Raw genomic sequence first — 13575 nt, forward strand, 5'->3', positions numbered from 1 at the left:
GGCCTCAGCAGTCACGTGCGATGGGGACTTCTACCAAAATAAGACCCCAGTGTAGCAGGGCAAACCCTGTTGCATTTGGTTCATACTATAATACACTCAATACAATAATAAGGCTAGGTTCACATAGTGGAATTTGTCAAAGCTGAAAAATTCTTCTTTAGGCTTTATGCTTAAAATCTCTAAAATCAATATAAATTAAACCAATATAAATAATAAGGCGATAGCAAGGGATTTGTCAGATTAGATATTGTTAGGCTTGTCACAGTCTATCTTCTTGAGGTTTAGATGAATCCCATTCAAGGAGCGTAAGACCAATATGGCTCGCTTTACTGGTTCTCTCTCAGGGTCCGGATGTAGCTCAAACTTCTGTAAGATCAAAGCGATGGCCGTTTTCATTTCATTCATTGCAAAATTCTGCCCAATGCAGTTCCTGGGAGTGAGAATATCCAGAGGTAAGGGACAGACAGCTACATATAATACAATGTATAATACATCTCATAAGTCGCAGTACACATCCAGCAATGTCTGTAGCTGCACTAGAGCTGATGGATATGACATATTCCCACTGGCGTAACCACCGCAGAAGCAGCGGCGGCAGCTGCCACAGGGCCCGGGACATTAGGGGGCCCGGCGACAGCCGCTAACGCTGCATTTTTTTTCTTTTTTCTTAATAGGCCGTTACCATCTGGAGGTCTGAAAAGACCACAGAGTATAATAATTGTTTATGGGTGTCCACAGTGGGACATAATACTGTGTGCAGGGGCCACTAAGGGACATAATACTGTGTGCAGGGGCCACTAAGGGACATAATACTGTGTGCAGGGGCCACTATGGGGGATAATACTGTGTGCAGGGGCCACTATGGGACATAATACTGTGTGCAGGGGCCACTATGGGGGATAATACTGTGTGCAGGGGCCACTAAGGGACATAATACTGTGTGCAGGGGCCACTATGGGGCATAATACTGTGTGCAGGGGCCACTGAGGGACATAATACTGTGTGCAGGGGCCACTAAGGGACATAATAATGTGTGCAGGGGCCACTAAGGGACATAATACTGTGTGCAGGGGCCACTAAGGGACATAATACTGTGTGCAGGGGCCACTATGGGGGATAATACTGTGTGCAGGGGCCACTGAGGGACATAATACTGTGTGCAGGGGCCACTAAGGGACATAATACTGTGTGCAGGGGCCACTAAGGGACATAATACTGTGTGCAGGGGCCACTAAGGGACATAATGGAGCGTGCAGGAATGCGGAGGAGGGGGTCGAGGTCTTTGGCGTCGGTGTTGGTCGGGAGGGGGGGAGGAGGCATGTCAAAAGTTCGCCACGGGGCCCCGCCATTCCTAGTTACGCCACTTCATATTCCCCTGAGAAGACTTATTAACCTGTTTTTTGGGGCTGTGGCCCCATGTTGCAAAAACGTTGCGATTTGGTCATGGTGGAAACACCGTGGCAAAACTGCAACGTTTTACAGTACCTGCAAAGTGGATAAGATTCTAGCTAATTCCATCCACACCTTGAAGAAAAATATCCACAGCGGACATGCTGCCATTACAAAAACCGCTGTGTTTTTGTAAATCGCAGCACGTCCATTCTACCTACAGAAATGCTGTCGGTTGCCATATTTTCTGTTGCAGTTTTTCACTGCAGCTCACTATGGGGGGGCCTTAGTCCATAGCAGGTTTCTTTTTTTCATTCGTGCCTTACCTTCCTCCTGCGGAGAAGGGCAGGAAGGCGTGGGAATGTCTTTTGGATACATTTTCTGGAGAAAACCTTAGGGGATCAAACACCTACAAAGACACAGGAGATGTGATAGTCTCTGACTTGGTAAAATAGAGATGTTTAGGTCTTGCAGCTCCCCGTCCCCCCAACGGCACCCTTAGGCTAGGTTCACCTCTGCGTTGAAGTCTCCGTAAGACTCTGCTACAGATTCCAGCGGAAACCTGGCAGACTCCATTACAGTATATCCCATAGGGTCTGTGGGATTTCCAACCGCAGGTGTGAACCTAGAGTATATGTGGTTGTGTTCTGACTCACCAGAGGCCACAACCATGACACAATGATATAAAAAATTCTGTTAGGTTGGATTTTTTGTCATCTTACTATGGCCTAAGTTAATTTGTAGCCATAGCCTTAATTATACATTGATATGTAATGGCGCATCGTCTTAATATAGCAAATAATTAGGATATCTTGATAGCAGGTCAGGTAAAGAGAACATCTATAAGATATAGATGTCCAGACACAATGACTAATACAACGCCACAGGGCGGCCATGTCACACCTCCGCTATATATACTGACAATAATATCTGGCTGAGATCCCAGTTATTTGTCAGTGCCAGGACTGGTTAAACAGAACAGAATGCATGTGTTGGAAAGGGACGGGATAACAGTGCGAGGTTTCATGGTCTTGTAGAAATGTCCCTTTCCTAGTATTACCTCTGGATCTTTCCAGATATCGGGGCAGCGGTTTATGGCATAAATGCAGAGGAGAACGGTGGTACCTGTAGACAGAAGAGACAAGAACTGCTCATATATACAGTAACGATAGATATGAGGTCCCTCCATTGCAGGGATGCTGGTCTGGTCCCCACGTTGGCCTGGCAGTGATGACATCATCTCTCAGATAATACGTGAGGCCAGTGATTGGCTGAGCAGTCATGTGACCACCAGTTTGCAACATTTATAACCAGGTTGGACAACCCCTTTAACTGACCTTTAGGGAGGCTCCGTCCATCACAGAATGTGATTGGTTCCTTAAGTTGGCGAGCCACTTCTGGTACAGGTGGGTACAGGCGCAAGCCCTCCTTTATACACATGGTGGTGTAGGGCAGCTTCCCCAGGTCTTCCCTGGAGGACAAATGGAAAAACAGAACATTCCGCCATGTAGATAACTTCGAAGGCGCATGATGAAACAGATTAGGCCTTGTTCCCACATTTAACACGTATGCTGGGATGTGCTGTATGTGTTTAATGGATTCCATACAGTGACATCTATCACCCATAGTATCCACGTAGTTTACATACAACGTATACATTTGGAATTGTCTGGTCTACTGTTAGTCCATACCTTTTTTTTTTTTTTGCAGTATACTGTCATATACTCGGAAAGGGCCTTCTTTTGGCAACCCTATAAACATATTTACAAGGTATGTCCACCAATATGACCTGAACATCTGACATGATGAGTCTTCCACAAACTACCTTGACTATCTTTGTCGGATTCCTAAAGAATTTGTCACACCATTAATTCTATTTTCATGGAGCACCAGGAAAGAGATGGCCCATTCAAGGTCCCATCAGTCTTGTATGATGTCTAGTCAGTATGACATGGTCACTTTCTGAAGGGTAGGCTTGTGCCAGTAAATCATAACAAGCAGATCTTCAGGAGAGACATGGATCAGAACGCTGGACAAAAGAGGTTCTCACCACTCCACCGTCGTCCTCTTCCCCAGGACTTCTCTGATCTCCTCCCGGCACTTGGTCTGATGTTCAGGATGTTTAGCCAAGCAGTATAATATCCAGGAGATGCCACTCGCCGTTGTGTCATGTCCCTCAAACATGAAGGTGTCCACCTCTGCCCGCAGGTCTTCATCAGATAGACCTTGACCATTTTCATCCTATTAGGTTACAGGTTGGATGGCCATTGAGAGAACATGCACCTTCCATGACAAATAAAATTGAGGGTCTAGTCACAGTAAATTACTCCCCTATCTACAGAATATGGGGTAACTTACTGACAGGTGGTGATTCCGACCAGTCACGAGAACTGGGGTGTCATACATTGGATAGAGCAACTGGTCGGAAATGTCTGCCACTGCTCCATTCACTGCAACAGAACGGGACATTCCCTATCTATAGGGGTTCCATTGAAAGGTATTTGGATGTAGCTAAGTTAGTATATGATTCTATTACACCGCCATAGGTTCAGCTGGCCATATATATTAACGTCAGCTGACCTTGCCAGCTGACCATCTAACGTATATGGAGGTATCAAGACTTTACCGCAGTGGCCGATGTCAGACAGTTGGATTCCAACATGCCGATCCTTTTGTTCTTGGGGTATCTACATGTATCTGGCAGTGGCTTCCTGCTTTTGGCATCTACACTGTATGGCTATTGGAGAATTACCCTAAATCTGGCTGATAGACTCACTGGTATGCTCACGTGCTATTACTCTGCCCCTATAACGTCCAAACCAAATATATTCAGAGGAACAGAATCGGTTTGACTTGACTGTTATGTTTTCTATACCCAGGTACAAGGCATGGAGAGGACAGGACCAGTCACTAGTGCTGGCATCTGCATGAGCCCTATAGTTCTTACTGCCAACTACCTGGACAAACTGGATCTATGGAGACGAGTCACTGAAATAGTTGATATTTGCTTTGTGGGTTTGTCTCACCTGGACAACACTTTCTATAAAAAGAATATCTGCTCCGGTAATTGGCTTATATTATGGAAGGATTATACGTCCAGCCACACCTGGGAATGTTATCATGCATGCCATGCATTCATATGAGATCATGATCTATATGGTCAGAATGGGTCTGCCAGAACCGGAGCCATTCTGAGTCAACCAGCCAACCATACCATGACCTACCTTAGCACAGAGGAGAATATCAAGGAAGTCCAGGTGCCTCTTCTTCTGGATCTTCTCCAGTTCCAGCTCTTCCTTGAGGGATTGTTTCCGCTCTTTTATTACTTTATCTAAATATAAGTACAATACATGAACATTTGGAGGTTCAGCTGGCCATTTAGATTAACGTCAGCTGACCTTGCCAAGATGGGCAATACCAGTTGACCATCTAATGTATATGGAGGTATCAAGACTTTCCCATAGTGGTCAATGTCCAACACACCGATCCTTTTGTTCTTGGGGTATCTACATGTATCTGGCAGTGGATTCCTACACACTTGCTTGCTTTTGGCATCTACACTGTATGACTATAGGAGAATTACCCTAAATCTGGCTGATAGACTCACCGGTGTGCTCATGGGCTATCTTCATGGCTCGTCGGAATCGAAATCCATGAGGGCTCAGGTAAAATATCAGATCATTATGATACGGCAGACAGAAGTATCTGTAGTCCACCAGACGTGATAGATCGTATACAGCTTTGATGTAGTCACTCTCACTATGGGGAGAGATCAGAACATTCTGACTACATAGTTTAGGATGATCTTAAATTTACAGGTCCACAGGTCTACTTCACTGCCTGTCATAGTGTGAAGGACTCTTGGTGGCCTAAGGTGAATGTTATTCTTGAGCCAGAAGACTTTTCTATCATGTCTATGGTCAGGAGTAGCTGTGAAAGGTTGCCCCGGATTGACAGGGAGCTACAGCAAAAAACTGGCCTGATCTCAGGGGGAAGTTGGGACCAGGCAGGGAACCATACTAGAACCTGAGATCCTTTGGAGGATGAAGCATCACCTTGTGGCCTTCATTGGCCATCATTGTCTTGAGGAAGACCCTCAACCAGAGGGCAGTTTGGCGCTGGCAAACAGGAGGATGGGTCACAGTGCACTGGATAGTGTGATGATAGGAGCAATTTTTTTCCCTAAAATCTTCTAGCTTCTGTTGTTATTATGAGCAAATTAAAGGGGACCATCATCAGCTCCACCAACACCAACTCTTTGCATCCTTTAACAGACACCCGTCTACCAATTTTGGCGCAGTTGGAAAAAATTTTTCTAGCCCCCACCATTCCTGAACAACTGATGCTGTTAGGTTCATGACCAAATATGCTACTGTCAGGTGGGTGGCCCTGAGCTGGAAACGGCAGCCTGTGACCGCCTTCTTGACAGTAGAGAGCCTAATTAGCATATTGGGTCATGAAACTAACAGCACCAACACAGACCCCATCATAGGGTCCGCGGGTTTCCTTAGGTAACCTCTTTTTTATGTGGATTAGGTTTCCGTTAAGGGGGTCCCCAAATGGAAACCCATACGCAGATGTGAACCGGGTCTAAGGAGATGAACCGCAATACCACGCATAACTTGAGAACAAGGTGTGGCACTGTCTTGGAGTAAAGCAGCCATTGTATTTCCATACAACCCCTTTAACAAAGGAAAATTCCCATTCCCAAAAGGGTTGCATTACATTTTTACCAATGTCTTCATAAAATGTCATATATCATTTCCAGTCTTTTTGTATTTTTTTACAAACTTGTCCAGCTGGCAGTTGTTCTGGTAACTGAAGACGCATTTCATGATGGTGTCCAGGGTCATGAGGCTGACATGGTGGAAAAGCTCCACTGGGTTCTGATCTGGGATAAGACGTTCCCATTTGTCCTAAAACAAGAAGAGTTCATGAAGACAAGAAGGACAGTATGTTCCAGATGCTAACAGATCAGAACTGCAAATATGGAAGTAATACAATTTCAATGGTTTCTCTGTTGCACAGTAGTAACTGGCCAATTGAGACTTGGGTTGGGGGGGGGAATTACGTCATTTACTATACTATATACTATAGCAGCTATAATTATAAAGCAATGCAAATAGTATTCGCTGGAGAAGAAACTTGGCACTTCCATTGTGGAACACTCAATGTGTCGACCCAACTGAGTGGTGGATTGCCCCATCAAATCCCTTGAAGCAATACTTCGGAGTCAGACTCCTCGGTAGGTCTGACCTGATGGAGACTGGGTAAAACAATGATCAATTTCCAGTAAAAATCCTCCATTATATATTGTTTTTATTGTTTTTGGATTTTTTACTGGTTCTCCCATTTCTAGTTACCAGCATGACGGAGACACAGTCGGACATCAGTCTGACATACGGCTTCAGGATATCGTAATGGAATCCGGGGGTGAGCAGCCGGCGGTGCTGAAACCACTTCTCTCCTGACAACACCAGCAAACCCTTCCCTAAGGGGTACAAAAATATGAAAATTGAGTTTTAGGACCATGTAAATTTTTGAAACAAATGAGTATGAGATATGAAACCTATGTCAGCATATCATGTCCAGATCTTTCATCAGTGTTGAGGGACAAACACCCCAAAACAGCTGCCAGTAGATGAGTTTTTGGTTTGCTTCTGTTGCAAGGCCTGGGTTACTTTCCATCACGTGCCTTCATTTTTGCAAAGCATATCCTGATGAAATCAACAATCGTCTATAGGCATGTGCATTGTAGTTATTGGTAACATACCGATCCACGGAGTGACACAGTGGTAGGCAAAGTCATCCTTCGGATCTGTAGAAAATGAAGATATATATTAAAACTTTGAAAAAAAAACAAACGTAAAGGAACACTCCGGGTAAAACGTATCTACTCCATGAGCCTAGTGCATAGCTTGAAGGGGAAAGACATGACGCAGGAAGTCAAAGAACTCTTTTAGTAGTAGATATTTTGGTGACTTGATCATATTCATTGTGTTCTGGTGTGGTGACATTGATGGACTATCTGCAACTGATCAGATGAGGTTGGACCTCGACAATACCCTACAATCAGCCCCATGAAGTGATCCATAAAGCTTATTGAGTGTCTACCTGATATTACAGAAAGATGGCTAGCCTTGTGCCACAGGAAGATGGCAACAACCCGTCACCAACCTTGTCTGGACAGGATGGCCTTGGCATAATCGGGATGGCATATAGTCAGGCCTGCAAAGAAATTTCCCAGCCACATCGGATAGGCGTATGGATATTGTTCAGCATAACGGACCAAAATCTCCAAGTCATTGCCATTTTCAAGGAACTACGGGGGAAATCAAGACAGACGGGCAATCAAAAATGGTGGCGTTCACAATAAACAAGGGATTTTGTGTCATTACGTAAAAAATTCTACAGTTAATCTTACCCTGAACTAAAGTAGTTGATAGTGTCAAGACATAGACGTCTGCTAGTAGGTACATGGAGTCAACCCTCACCAGGATTATTGGCCCTGTGAGTGGTTTGTTTGAGGCTGCACTCCAAGATGGCGCAGATGCACATGCCTATAGACGATTGTTGATTTCATCAGGATATGCTTTGCAAAAGGACTATTTAAAAGCTTACTTCCCATAGGTTTTATTTTGGGTCTAACCTAAAATTGTGTCTGGTCCTGAATTGGTTAAGTTCTAAAGGTTTTTTACTGTGTCAACAAGAGATGTTTTTGTTGCCAGTTTGCCATACAAACCAATTCCATGAACTCCAGATGGGGGAGACAATAAAAATAAATTGCTTTATTAATAGAATCACTACAAGGTGGATTGTCTCCCATGTTACCCGTCTTATATCGGTTGTGCTATGCATAAGTGAAAACTTAGATGCAGGGAACACATTTATTAGTCTCACTTTTTCTAAGCCGTCTAAAGTTGCAAAACAATTTTCTCTGATACATACAAGTGATGTCTCTGGTTCCCTGGGATTGAAAGGGTCAATTGAACTTCTAGAGGCGGCGACTGGCGGCGGTCCCCTTAAATCAGAATGGATTATGGATTTTTATTAATGGACACCATGGCGGACTGCTGAAATAGTGAAACACATTGACTATAATGATGTCCGTCAGGATCAAAACTGAAAGTATGTCCATGCAAGACTTTTGTGTCCACCGATTTCAGGCTGACATTGTGACGGAGTCTCAGGAACAGAGACTCTGTGCAAAAATGAACTTATCCTTACTGGATCATGACTCACCACACACCTTGTACTCGGTGCTAAAGTACTCTCGCTAGACTCAATGCACTCAATCCAAAATTTGCCTCTTAATATCCCCCTCTCACACGCATCACAAGGCCATAGGCTTTCTGGTCACATCTCAGGTCCATCTACAGACATCATCTACCTGGCCCAACAGAACTTGGTTTCACGCTAGTCTCTGGCACTCACATGCAGGAGTAACTTGGTGTCTCTCTCTAACCAAACATGGTTCCTCACCAGTCCCTGTAGTCTCAGAGTGACACTTGGACAATATTGCACACCAGCAGTTCAGGGTCACAGACCCATCATCTTCTCAGGTCTCCACTGACCATTTCAGGTTCCTGACTCTAATATCACTGCTGTAGAGAGGGCCCCTTTCAGTACTACTCCTTCTTTGGATAATGTGCCAACTTGGGAGTGATACTATTCTCTTTGCAACTTTATACTACCATGGTGCATACATCAGTACCCTATATAATGGTAAAAGATGCCTACGATGAAGAGAAACACGGGGTCTGCATTGGGTCTCAACTCTCTTGTACATGAGGAAAGTACTGATTGTATTAAAATATAACTCATCCTGAAAAAACAAGCCCTAGAACATGTTTTAAAAAAGTTATGACCAATACATATTTGCAATGTTTCTCTGGCATATCCTGCAGTGCTATGCAAGTATTTGGGCAGGTAAAATATACAACGGACCAGGATACGGCTTTACAGATCTCATCCACCTGCTCCTGACATCTCCATGTGGGGATTGACCTCTGGTGCAGATTCTGAATTCCGCAACGTGATCATTTCTTTTGCAGATTTTCCTTGTTGATTTCGCCTGTAAGTGAACTCTTGAGGGCAACTTGTCTACCCTAAGAACAAAAGGATCAAGAATGTTGAAATCCAAATGCCCTACTCTTATCTCTTTTATGCCAAGGGGGAAATTGGATGTCACCCAGTTATTAATCGTACAGTATTCACCCTTATTTTTTACATAGGGTATATGAGTGTATATGTTTATGTTGATCGGCCCCGAAACAATTCAAGGCTATTTTCCTATTTAATTTTATTCAGTGATTTTTTTTTTAGGGTTATTTTAGTTTAGCGATATTATATACCAAACAAGTAAGATCTGGATGACGCCATATGACTATACAGCACTACTATATCTCATCAATATAGGAACTTCAAGACAACTCTACCATTGACTATACCACAATGCAGGCGCCATATGTATCGTATCTCTTACCTCGAGAGCGTTGCCGAACAGCCAGTGACGTTTCGGACCTTCAAATGGGCTCAAAGCCTTCACCAGCTGCCTCCATGTCCGATAGAGCTTCAAGGCTTTTACCAGCGCCCATAGGAGGCAGAGCCTGATAGCCCAGGACCACAGATCAGAGACACTGAGAGGGAGCAGGCCAAAGAATACAGGTGGAGACATGACCGGGACGTAGCCTGAGCTCTGCTACATCTGGCAGGTTTGGCACGCTGTATGTTACAGGAGGAAGAACCTGTTGTGGTGAGGCAGGTACTTAGGATATAATACGGAGAAGGAGGAGGAGAGCAAGTCACAGAGGGAAGGAGCAGCAGTGAGACATGGAAAATAGAAATATAATTATCAATGAGACTTTTCTAATATAACCGTAAAAAGTATGGCACCTCCAGGTAAGGAACCACTTGTCATAAATGAGTAGTACAGGTGAATAGAAGAAACTTTGTCATATATCTTATTAAAGAAATCTGTTTCCTTCTTAACTTATCAGGCTGCTCTCCTTCTTCTTATCTCCTTATCAACCTATTTTTTTTACATAGACTCTGTAGCCCTATCCAGTTCACATGGAGAGGGGAGGGGGAGGGAGAGGCTGTATATTGATTTATTGCCTCATTCTGTGCACTGGTAGCTTCTTACAGTGGCGTAACTAGGGATGGCGGGGCCCCGTGATGGACTTTTGATATGCCATAGTGGCCCCTGCACACAGTATTATGCCCCATAGTGGCCCCAGTACATAGTATTATGCCCCATAGTGGCCCCTGCACACAGTATTATAGCCCATAGTGGCCCCTGCACACAGTATTATGCCCCATAGTGGCCCCTGCACACAGTATTATGTCCCTTAGTGGCCCCAGCACATAGTATTATGTCCCATAGTGGCCCCTGCACACAGTATTATCCCCCATAGTGGCCCCTGCACACAGTATTATGCCCCATAGTGGCCCCTACACACAGTATTATGCCCCATAGTGGCCCCTGCACACAGTATTATGCCCCATAGTGGCCCCTGCACACAGTATTATTCTCCATAGTGGCCCCTGCACACAGTATTATGCCCCATAGTGGCCCCTGCACACAGTATTATTCTCCATAGTGGCCCCTGCACACAGTATTATGCCCCATAGTGGCCCCTGCACACAGTATTATGCCCCATAGTGGCCCCTGCACACAGTATTATGCCCCTTAGTGGCCCCTGCACACAGTATTATGTCCCATAGTGGCCCCTGCACACAGTATTATGCCCCATAGTGGCCCCTGCACACAGTATTATGCCCCATAGTGGCCCCTGCACACAGTATTATGCCCCATAGTGGCCCCTGCACACAGTATTATGCCCCATAGTGGCCCCTGCACACAGTATTATTCTCCATAGTGGCCCCTGCACACACTATTATGCCCCATAGTGGCCCCTGCACACAGTATTATCCCCATAGTGGTCCCTGCACACAGTATTATGCCCCATAGTGGCCCCTGCACACAGTATTATGCTCCATAGTGGCCCCTGCACACAGTATTATGTCCCATAGTGGCCCCTGCACACAGTATTATGCCCCATAGTGGCCCCTGCACACAGTATTATGCCCCATAGTGGCCCCTGCACACAGTATTATGCCCCATAGTGGCCCCTGCACACAGTATTATCCCCCATAGTGGCCCCTGCACACAGTATTATGCCCCATAGTGACCCCCTACACACAATATGATGCCCCAGTACACAGTATTATCCCCACTGTGGACACCCATGAACAATTATTATACTCTGGGGTCTTTTCAGACCCCATAATCGAAGACCCAAGGGGGGGGGGATACAAATATAAAAACCCACTGTCACTTACCTATCCTGGCTCCGCTGCACTCCTCGGTGGTGTCGGCTATCTTCCTTGACGTTTGGACGTCACATGACCCGGGACTCAGGTCCTGGTCATGTGACGTCAGGGACCTCACAGTAGTAGGCCCGAAGCCTGCCAGGTGTGTGGAAAGGTAAGTAACATAGTTTTTTTTATGTTCGCTTACCTCTCCCGGGTCTCCGATCTTTATACTCGGGGGTCTGAAAAGTATAATGATAGTGTTTGTGTGGCCCGTGGCGTCACTTACCGATCCCGGCCCCTGCCAGGATTGGTAAGTAAATAGGGCCCATTACAGACTGGAATTACTCTAGCCGGTAATGGCCTATTAAGAAAAAAAAATGCAGCAGTAGCTGCTGTCGCCGGGCCCCTAATGTCCTGGGCCCTATGGCAGCCACTACCTCTGCTACCCTGGTAGTTACTCAATTGGCTTCTTATCTCAAACATAGCAGTAATAAAGGTGTATCTGACTCACTCACACAGCAGTAACGTGTAGCAGTGGCATTTATTTGTGTAGTTTTTTTCCAGCTGCCTTCTTTATCCTCTCCCCTCCCCATAAATGGAGAAAGAAACACATTTTTGCATAAGATATATTATAAAGTTTCTTATATTCTACTGTAATATTCAGGATATTGCTATATTATGTTATCACTTGTGGCTTTTTCGTACCAATCTATACATGTGCTGTATTTCAATAGAGCTGCAGTTACACTCAACATCATCAGGGGACCTGAACAACGGAGAGGCAGACCATCACAGAGACCTAGCCTGGCGGACCTTATTGACCATAACGGGGTCCGTTGGGTGTCACTGAAACCAGCAGACGAAAAAGTCCTCCATGCAAAACTTTTTTCTCCACCAAGTTTCGGCGGATTCTGCAACAGTATGTCCAACACAGATGTGAACCTAGCCTTACTCTTCAAGGAAAGTTCTGTCCCTGATACATCACCCACTTTAGTATATGCATGAGGCCTCACACCTATCATTCAGTCCATTGCATATGAGGCCATTGAATGTGCAAACTCATGGTGGAAAAACAAGGCTCAAAGCTTTCCACCTCAGGTGTCCAAAATTTTCCAGGACAGTCCCTAACTTTTCATGGTTTCTGACAAGTCCAAGACCATAGAAAGTTCCTGGTCATATCCATTGGCAACCAATCAAGACATCAGATGTCACCACTAAGATGGTTAGAGGAAATCTTTAGAATTCTGCAAAAAATTTTATATTTTTCATATTTGCAAAATGTTTCACTTTTAATTGTCTACAAATATAAACATTATTATAGTGTTAATCTTTGCAAGAAGCTCAGCTCCCTCATACAGCACCTTGCATTCCCTGGACACGTGTAGTTTTTCTTCGCTCGCTACCTATAGTGTGTGCACAGTCCCAGCTTAAAAGATCACATGACAAGGGTCACCTAAGGACATACAAAGAGATGGTGCAAGGAACAAGAATCTGCAGTGTCGTAGGGACTTCTAGTCAATAGAGGACAGGACTGGGCTCTACTTGGCTGGTTGAAGAAAGCTACATGTGTTTTCATAGATGAAAGCCTTATGGCTACCTAGGGGTCTCATCTTTGGGCATTGCCATCATAACCAGCAGCACCCACCTGGTAGATTGTGCCAGCCATTACACAATCCGCTGTCTGGAGTTGCTGTAGAGACAAAGGAAGCCGACGTCTCTGAGGAATCTTTGTTTATCATTAGTTCATTGCTTGGAGACTCCATCAAAATCTCGAGTCTACTGCAGATGTAGACAACTATATTCCTTACTGTTTAGTAATCTGTATTCTATCATAATTCTGCCATTGCAGATCTCATGCACTGACTTGTA

The 13575-nt window shown here is 44.8% G+C and overlaps 1 protein-coding gene across 1 annotated transcript; it reads right to left on the minus strand.

The window, feature by feature from the left end:
• Positions 1-240: 240 nt before the first annotated feature.
• Positions 241-10095, minus strand: LOC142218344 (cytochrome P450 4A4-like). Its single transcript, XM_075286998.1, has 12 exons — positions 9875-10095; positions 7567-7711; positions 7163-7207; positions 6753-6880; positions 6181-6305; positions 4997-5148; positions 4614-4720; positions 3440-3630; positions 2727-2860; positions 2450-2514; positions 1716-1798; positions 241-430 (listed from the first exon to the last, which is right to left on the minus strand). The coding sequence occupies exons 1-12, from the start codon at positions 10064-10066 to the stop codon at positions 241-243; spliced, it is 1557 nt and encodes a 518-aa protein (XP_075143099.1). The 5' UTR covers positions 10067-10095.
• Positions 10096-13575: the final 3480 nt, after the last annotated feature.

The sequence above is a fragment of the Leptodactylus fuscus genome, chromosome 9, assembly GCF_031893055.1.
Source record: "Leptodactylus fuscus isolate aLepFus1 chromosome 9, aLepFus1.hap2, whole genome shotgun sequence".
NCBI lineage: Eukaryota > Metazoa > Chordata > Amphibia > Anura > Leptodactylidae > Leptodactylus > Leptodactylus fuscus.

Excerpts from the sequence above, each read along its gene's own strand:
- LOC142218344 (XM_075286998.1), bottom strand. The coding sequence starts at position 10,066 with ATGTCTCCACCTGTATTCTTTGGCCTGCTCCCTCTCAGTGTCTCTGAT. Across the intron at positions 7,712-9,874 it reads TGTTCGGCAACGCTCTCGAG|TTCCTTGAAAATGGCAATGA; the intron begins GTAAGAGATACG and ends TTTCCCCCGTAG. Across the intron at positions 3,631-4,613 it reads ATATTCTCCTCTGTGCTAAG|GATGAAAATGGTCAAGGTCT; the intron begins GTAGGTCATGGT and ends GTAACCTAATAG.